Here is a 9,462-nt window from a genome sequence, read left to right as displayed (position 1 = left end):
CATAACAATAATAATAAAAAAAAAAACGTAATTGAATTACTTTTAATCATGTTTACTTAAAATTATGAATATGTCACATATACTGTTACCTATACCTTTATCATTACATTTTAAGATCAAATGATAATGGTAACAATAACGGAAAAGGTAAATGTAAACGTAAATATAACAATAAATATGAAAAATTTATAATTCTCATGATATAACCGTAATAATAATAGTATCAGTAACGATACCAATATAATTTTCAAATGCAACTAGATTGAACATCCTCTACTTATCAATTAATTTATATTCTTTTATTACATATTTGAAAATGGGTTCTAGATGTACGGAACACAAGTAAACAATATCATTATAATTAAATAGGACCCACTTCTCAAATTAAGATTGATTTGTTACCTTTCTTTTAGAGTAAACGTGGCGTTAGTTTTAATTCTGTCTTAGTTGTGTTAGTTAAACTTGACATGTAGTCCTTAAATTCTCTTTTACCCTTTGGAAAGTTCTCTCATTTACTCTCTTCCCTCTATTCGCTCAACCTTAAATCCTAATTTACGCAACTAACATAAAGTTAACCAATAATAAACAGAAAAAACATGAGTTCATTGAAATGCTTAAAATGGCATCAAAGCTTTAGGAATCTATAAAACGTGGCAAAATCACATGGCGATGGCCACTCAACTCTCTATTGGACCAAAATAGCACGTATGAACTATTGATAAAAGAGGTATGTTGTTCAAATTGTCCATCAAAATATGCATTAAAAAAAGAAAAAAATTTCTATATAATAGGAGAGAAATGAAAACTTTCTTTTTTTCTTCACTCACGAATCATAATCATAATCATATGCTCTAACTTCCTTCCCTTCCCTCCATATTGGATGTTTTTATTTTTTCATTCAAATACAATAACGGCTTATTTGATAACGTTTCCTTTTTTTTATTTCTTGTTTATGTTTATAATTTTTTTAAGAAACTGACTGGTGTTTTCATTTTTCGTTACTAAAATTTTAGAAATAATTTCTGGAAAAAAAAAAGACTAAATTTGATAGTTTCTCTATTTTATATTTTAGTTTTTCACATGGTCGAATGTTTTGGATATCTAAGATATTTAGATTTCACATGCTTCAATTTGATATCTAAATATCTTTTGGATACTTGATCAAGCATTATAAATTTAGGAATTAAATTAGTAATTTGATTAATGAATATATATAAGGAAGGTATGTTTTTATAATCTCAATTATTTTTAAATTTAAAATTTGATTTTATTGAATGAGGGCTTTTAGTTCAATCATTTAGAGGTGAAAGATGGAAGCAATGACCTAATTAGAATAATACTAGATATCTTATTCATTAAACTATATTTGAATTGAGTTCTTAAATATTATATATATATATATATATATTTATCTTTATTGTATAATAAAAAGTGTAGTTGAGAATTATTTTTGGATAATATTCATGCTAGGTATAAATTTAATACTAGATATCTTATTCATTAAACTATATTTGAATTGAGTTCTTAAATATTATATATATATATATATATTTATCTTTACTGTATAATAAAAAGTGTAGTTGAGAATTATTTTTGGATAATATTCATGCTAGGTATAAATTTAATTATTTCTTCCCTTACTTATATTAAAATTAAAAGAATATTTACCTTCTAATAATAATTAAAACAAATCAATTAAATGGAAAAACATTATTTTAGTATCTTCCTATATCTTTTGTTTTAGTACAAATTGAAGGTGGGGAATTGTCAAAATAAATTTAGCTCAGTGATATTGACATGCACTCAATCTAAGAGGTTGGAGATTGAGGTTCAATCCCTCATCCTCTAATTATTGTACTTAAAAAAACATTATTGAAATCTTAATCGAATATTAAAAATACAATTTTAAATACTTATTTTTGTTTTTGAAATTGACTCGGCTTTCAAAATCACTTTTGTTTCTAGAATTTAAACATAGTTTTAATTTTGTTCATGGGTTTTCAAAATCAAAAACATTTTTTCATCTTAGTTTTTAATGTAGATTTCTTTTTAGGTTTCAAGAGAAACTTTTCATCTAGAATGTTTGAATTTAATCTTTCATTGGTCTTTGAAGTTTAAAATTAGTTTCTAATGGCTCTACTTCTAAGTAAAGTTGATTGTTAGTTGATATAATTTGTTAAAGTTTTGTTGATTGACTCTATATTTTTTCTAAGGCAGCTTGTGGTGATTTTTGTTGTTGTCACAAATATAGTCTTAATATCGGTCATAGACAATATTACTTTCTGTAGTATATTTTCTTTTCTTATCTGGAAAATTTCTACATATTTATTTTGCCTGTTATTTCCTTATTTAGGGTGTTGCTTATTATGTTCGATTGAAGACTTTGTTTCCTTTCTTGGCCACGATTTTAAAAGAAGAATAATGGTGTTCTTTTAGGGTTGCCCCACTTGTTTATGGTCTGAAAGTGTTTTTGTTCTTGATTTATGATTTGTGCAACATCGATATTTTTTTTTATCTATACTCGTTGTATTCCGTTGTGCAATTGCATTGATTGAAACTTGCAATACTTTGAAGATAATTTCTACCTTAGGGGAAACCTAAAGTATTGTTGTTGAAAACGGATTCTCGGTCTTAGGGGGAGCCTAAGACTTCATTCTCGAGAAATAGTTATCTATCTTAGGAAGGATCTAAGATGCGTCAGTGAAGGGAGCTCACTGAGCTAACAGAAGATAATCAAGAGGAGAGAAGTCTCACATAGTATTGAAAACTGAAGTGTTCAATACTAATATTAACACACTTTGGGGAAGCATAAGTTCAATAAAGAGGGAGTTTCACATCTAGGGGAAGCCTAGGTGAGCCTAAGATCAATAGAGATGGAGTCGCACATCTAGGGGAAACCTAAGTGATCTATGAGTTGGGCTCTACATGAGTCACTGTAGTAGTCGTTGAATTACAGTTAAGTACTACGTTGTAATTGTTTGACTCTTTAATATTAGTGGATTATCTTTCTTGGGCACACTGCCCCCTAGACGTAGTTGGATTTCATCGAACTAAGTTACCAACTTTTGTGTGCCTTTACTTATTTTTCTTATTGTTTGTATTTTGTTATTACAATGTTTGTCTGTGCTTTCCATTCAACATCTGTGTTTTGAGTGATGAGTCATCTTAAAGCCTTTTCAATTGGTATCAGAGTGGGTCACTTTTATCTCAAGTGCTTTGATCATGAATGGAATCAAAGAAGGTGGCTCTATCACTAGTCCCCTACATTCTAGATGGAATAAACTATTCATATTGGAAAACTCGAATTACTGCCTTTCTGAAGTTGATTGATAGTCAAATATGGACAGCTATAGTTACTAGTTGGTCTCATCCTCACACCAAAACTGATGACAGAAAGGAAATCTTAAAACCTGAATTACAATGGTCTGAAGCTAAAGATGAAACATCATTAGGGAATTCTCAAGCTCTGAATGCCATTATTAATGGTGTTGATCGTAACATATTCAGACTGATTAATACGTGTGTCTCTGTTAAGGAAGTGTGGGATATCCTATCCATTGCCCATAAAGGAACTTCAAAAGTTAAAATGCCAAGACTGCAGTTGTTGATTGCAAAGTTCGAGAATCTTAAAATGTATGATGATGAATCAATTTCTGAATTTAATGCCCATAAAGTAACGGTGTTATAAAGAGAAACCAATCATTTTACGATCCGATCTTGTATAAACTCTTTATACAGGATACCCTCACTCACATGTCTCCACATGAACAATATGGCTCATATTGTCGGTAGCATTTACAACTCATGTAATAATTACAAAGTTGGTCGTATCCACAGTGCTATCAGGATAAGGCACCCAGCCTTATTCATTTATTGCAGACCTTTTAGGTTATAACTTGAAGATGAACCACTTGTATATCTACCACATGCTTTTCAAGTGACATCATATAACCTTGGATCTTAGTTTATTGGATTGAATTAATGCAGTTTGAATGTCAAATAAAATACCTCTTATTTTATTAAATAAATGATTTGTTCTTTAAAAAATACAAACTACAAGAGATACGAGATTTAGGACACTAAATCCAACAATCTGCCACTTGTCTTAAAGTGAGTTAGATGTACAGTATCAAATACAATACAATAAATAGGGCATACAATATACCCAATAAAATCTCCTACTTGACCTAGAGTAAATAACTCATATCCCATAGACCCAGACTTTCTAGGTGACTCTCTAAAACTTTACCTGTGAGAGCTTTTGTAAATGAACTAGCAACACTGTACTTCGAGACAATCTTTGTGATGATCACATCTCCTCGTTGCACAATCTCCCTAATAAGATGATATTTGTACTCAATATATTTTCCTCATTTGTGACTTCGGGCTCCTTGGAATTTTCCACAACACCACTATTATCACAATAAAGGGTGATGGGCAAGTTCATGTTTGGAATGACTTCCAAATCCATCAGGAATTTTCACAAGCAGCTACATATTCTACCTCCATAGTGGAATCTGCAATACATTCTTGCTTAATACTACACCATATTATAGCCCCTCCATTTAGAGTGAACATTGATCATGTTATGGATTTCCTAGAATCCTTATCAGTCTGAAAATCATAGTTAGTGTATCCTATAAGGATCAAATCCTTAGTGCCATACACAAGCATATAGTTTCTCGTTCTCCTCAAATACTTGAGAATAGTTTTAACTATAGTGATCAAATCCTAGATAGGATTGATATCTGCTGACCACTCCTACCGCATGGCAGATTTTGGGCCTAATACACAGTATAGCATACATAAGGTTACCTACTGCAGATGCATATGGAATCCACCTAATTTTTTCAACTTCTTGAGGTGTCATAAAACATTGTTCCTTAGACAAAATAATTTCATGCTAGAAAGGTAATAAACCTTTCTTGAAATTCTGCATTGAATACCTGACAAGCATTTTGTCAATATATGATGCTTGAGACAAGGCTAGTGATTTGTTCTTACGATCCCTAATGATTTGGATCATTAGAACAAACCGTGCTTCACCTAAATCTTTTATTTGGAACTGACAGCTAGCCATTCTTTAATTTTGGTAAAAAAACCTACAACATTTCCAATGAGTAGGATATCATCCATATACAACACTAAGAAAGCTATTAAACTGTTGATGATCTTCTTGTAAATACAAGATTCATCAACATTTTGATCAAAGCCATAAGATTTGACCGCAACGTCAAACCTCATATTTTAAGATTGAGATGCTTGTTTTAATCCATAAATGGCCCGATGTAGTTTGCAAACCTTTTGCTCTCGACCTTGTTCAATGAATTCTTCTGGTTGAGACATGTAGATTACCTCATTAAGATTACCATTCAAAGAGGCAGTCTTGAGATCCATTTGTCATATTTCATAGTCATAATATGTGGCTATGGACAAGAGAATCCAGATAGATTTTAGCATAGCAATAGGTGAGAAAGTTTCCTCATAGTTCACTCCCTCAACCTGGTATAACCCTTTGCTACTAATCTTGCCTTCAAGGTTTGCACCTTTCCATCTACACCTCTTTTTCTCTTGTAGATCCACTTGCAACCTATAGGTTTAACCCCATTACATTTATCTACAAGTTGCCAGACATAATTGAAGTACATAGAATCCATTTCTAGATTCATGGCTTTAATTCACTCATAATTGAAGTAAAAACAATTTATTCTCTTTTGGATCATAAATGTGACCACCTCTCGTTTTTTTTTAGTAACCTACAAAGAGGCATAATTTTGAACATGGTTCCAATTTCTTCGAGTTTGTCACAAGCACATATGTTGGACATCCCCAAATCTTGAGATGTCATAAACTACTTTTACGACCTCTCCATAATTCAAAAGGCATTTCATAAACACTCTTTGATGAAACTTAGTTCAAAATGTATGTTGTAATCTCAACTGTATAACCCTAGAATGGGATCGGTAAATAAGCACAACTCATCATAGATCGAACCATGTCTAACAGGATTCTATTTTCTCCTTTCTGATACACCAATTTGTTGAAGTATAACAGATGCTGAGAGTTGAAATATTTTCATTTCTATCATTTAGTTCTGGAATCCTATATCCATGTACTCTCCAGTTGGATCTGATCGAAGTGTTTTATCTTCTTACCCAATGAATTCTCAACTTCAGTATTATGCTCCTTGAACTTTTCAAGTGTATCAGACTTATGTTGCAACAGGTAAACATACTCATATCTAGAATAATTTTCAATAAAAGTGATGAAGTATTCAAACCCTCCTCTTGCTTTAACACTCACTGGATCACAAAAGTTTGAATTTGGCTCTATAACCTTTTCCAGAAAAAGGTAATTTTGTCATTTTTTTCTTCTAGACAAGATTTACACACTGGTAAAGAATTTTCTTCTAACTCGTTTAGCAGTCCATTCTTAACCAACCTCTCAATCCTATTGAGATTAATATAACCTAGTCTTAGATGCCAAAGATGAGCATTTTCTTTTGGAGAAACCTTTCTTCTTTTGTTTTGTGTGGTTGCAGTGCTGAACATTTCAACAATATGGAGCATTTTAGATATTAACGACCTTAGTACATATAAGTTACTTTCATTTGTAATAGAACATTTATCAATACTATTTTTCAAGACAAACACTTTATCATGAATAAAAGATATATTATAAGAATGTTCTAGAAACTTAATTCAAGTTCCTCTTAAAACTAGGAACATAGTTAACATTGTCCAACAATATAAACTTTGGATTGAAAAATAACTTTAAGCTCCAAACTACAACCATCGAGACGACCTCCCCTATTCCAACCCATACAGTCATCTCTCTCAGCCTCATGCTGCTTCCAAGAACTAGTTTCCTGTAAAGAAGTACAAACATGGTTAGTGGCTCTTGAATCAAAACTAATAAATTATATTTACCTTCTTTTTCCTTCTTCTTTTCGGCCAAGTACTTTGGGCAGTTACTTTTCCATGCCCATCTTGGTTGTAATGAAAACAGGTTCTCTTTGCAACCTTGACCTTTTTGCCTTCTTGGGCAACAACAGGTGGGATAACTTCCTCTTAGCACCTTTCTTCTGTAGGATTGTATCAGCAACATTGGAAGCACAAGGATCATCTAAGCATTCAAATTCACTAATTTTGGAAAAATATAAAGCATGCTCTTGTAGAAAACAAGTGAGTTTCAAGACATACCTCTTGTAGAACTTCTTCAAAGCTCCTTCTCCAGCTGCTATCTTCTCCGAATCTTGTTGCAGACCACCTCAAGATATTCTCCATTATTCACTTGGTGCTCTAGATTGAGTTGTGGGACTCAAAACAAGTTTGAATTAAGGGATGAAGGAGAAAAGCTCACTGTAGCAACCTTGTTCAAGAACCCTTTCTTCAAATCAAATTTTCTCTAAAATTCTCTATAGATTGCATCATCGTTTTTCACTCCAATCTCTTCATTATATTGCAGATTCAACATGCAAAGGAGTGAGCTGCATGAGTTGTAGCTCATGCTTGGAGAAAACAAAGCCAATAAGATGCATTATGTATGAGCTACTTCAAAGATGGATAATGGTAAATCTTCATTTTCCATTTTAAGTGTTTTGTTTTCTTCTCTCTTTTCAATTTTATCTCAAAAATCAAAATTTGATTTTATTAAATCTATTTTGATTTTAAAAATAAAAAAATTTAATTAATTTCATAAATTAATTATTAAATAAAACTTAATTAATTTAATATCAAATATTAAATTAATTTTAACACATGTCCATCTTTATATATTTAAATCAAATTTAAATATATATAAATTCTCCTATTCAGTCTAATTCTCAAATTAAACATATAATTACTAATTTCCTTAATTCTAATTTGAATGTTTCAAATTAACTTATCACGCTATTATAGAGCTAGTCCGTTACGAGCTAGTAGGGGGACTTCGCAGAGCTACAGATCATAGGCTATAACGATCCGAGCTTAATTGGCTAAACTCATTAGACCAAATTAATCTCCATTCGTTAACTAATGGGTTACTCCACTAAAGCCCATAGTTGCACTTTCCTCACTGTAGATATACTATGTCCACATGATTTAACCATAATCAGCAAGTCGACCCTTCACAGATTGTTCGTAATAACGGTTGGGTCAAATATCTGTTTTACCCCTGAGATTACGTCTTATTCCTCAAGTCCTTATTGATCCTCTAATGAACAACTGGTTTGTGATCCAATCACTAAACCAAACTCTCTCAGCCCAGTGAGAGGGTGGAACCCCTTGTTCAAGACCTGGATTCAGTACTAGAGAAAACAACCTTTCTCCTATCCCTAAATCGGATAGGCGTAAACTCCATCTTGCACCCTATGTCCCCAGCTATCTATCCGGACTTACCCCTGAAAGGGGAGTCTTATTGAGTTAGCACTATTGAGTCAACCCTCAACTATGCAAATCTAAGGGCAATCCCAAATAAACAGGAGTTCATAGTTAGTTCAGGATTAAGAATGAGTTACCTAGGTCATCTAGGTGAAATAGTCAATCTTAAACAGTAAACAGCGTTACCAGAATAAAGTGTTACCAAAATAAGGTACCCAACCTCATTCATGTACCATAGATCATTTTGACTATTTACTCGAACCCGATCCACTCTTATGTCTCCACATAAAGTTCAAGTACTCCTACAATAGTCATGGGTCTTAGTTTATTGGATTTAGACTTTCATACAATTTATGAGATCAATAACAAGTATATTGATTATAGAAAATGTTTATCATTTTACAAACTGCGAGTTTTTAGGACATAAAACTCAACATCTTCTTCTTCCATTTCATAAAGCCAATGGAAGAAGGCACAGACTTAGTCCAAGAGGTAGAACCTTTGCGAAAAATTTTTGAGGAACTGGCAAAATTTGCCTCCCCTTATTGTCCTTTGACTTTCATCGTGGACTCGTAAGTCTAGCTCGTTGAAAAGGGTGGTAAGATTATATTCAATCTTGTTCATGACAGCATTGTTATGGAACTGAAGGTAACTCTTCGGAAGAGCTTCCAGAATAAAGCTTACCTTGTTGGACTCGTCGACAGCCCGTTCATCTAAACCACATTGAAGTGGCCGTCATGTTAAGAACATGTTCCCTAACAGATGATCCCTTGTTCATTCAGGCATTGAAGATGTGCTTCAGAGCATCATGCTTGAGATGTGTAGCCGTTGGCCGAACATCCTATGCAATGACTCCATGATCTCGCGTGCAGTGATCATGTGCTCATGATTTTTAGCTAAGACCTCAGTCAAGCTTGCCAAAATAAAGACCCTAGCCTTATCGTTGGCCTTAATCCATTTGTCATAGGCTTCATAAACGTTTCGTGAAGCAGTGGGTCTAAAAACTAGAGGATATTTCTTTTTTAGGATGAATTTGAGGTCGTTGATGACCAAGACGGTTTTTAATCGTATTTTTCCATATTGCATAGTTTTTCTCGAT

The 9,462-nt window shown here is 32.6% G+C and overlaps 1 protein-coding gene across 1 annotated transcript; it reads left to right on the top strand.

Moving 5' to 3' along the window:
* Nucleotides 1-3,226: 3,226 nt before the first annotated feature.
* LOC150038489 (uncharacterized) lies at nt 3,227-3,688 on the top strand. The gene has a single exon (XM_090313394.1). The coding sequence runs from the start codon at nt 3,227-3,229 to the stop codon at nt 3,686-3,688; it is 462 nt and encodes a 153-aa protein (XP_090169520.1).
* Nucleotides 3,689-9,462: the final 5,774 nt, after the last annotated feature.

Source organism: Benincasa hispida, chromosome 1, assembly GCF_027475165.1.
Source record: "Benincasa hispida cultivar pf3 chromosome 1, pf3_genome.v1.1, whole genome shotgun sequence".
Taxonomy (NCBI): domain Eukaryota; kingdom Viridiplantae; phylum Streptophyta; class Magnoliopsida; order Cucurbitales; family Cucurbitaceae; genus Benincasa; species Benincasa hispida.
The sequence above is the reverse complement of the archived record's forward strand: the minus strand, read 5'-3'. Positions and strand labels throughout refer to the sequence as shown.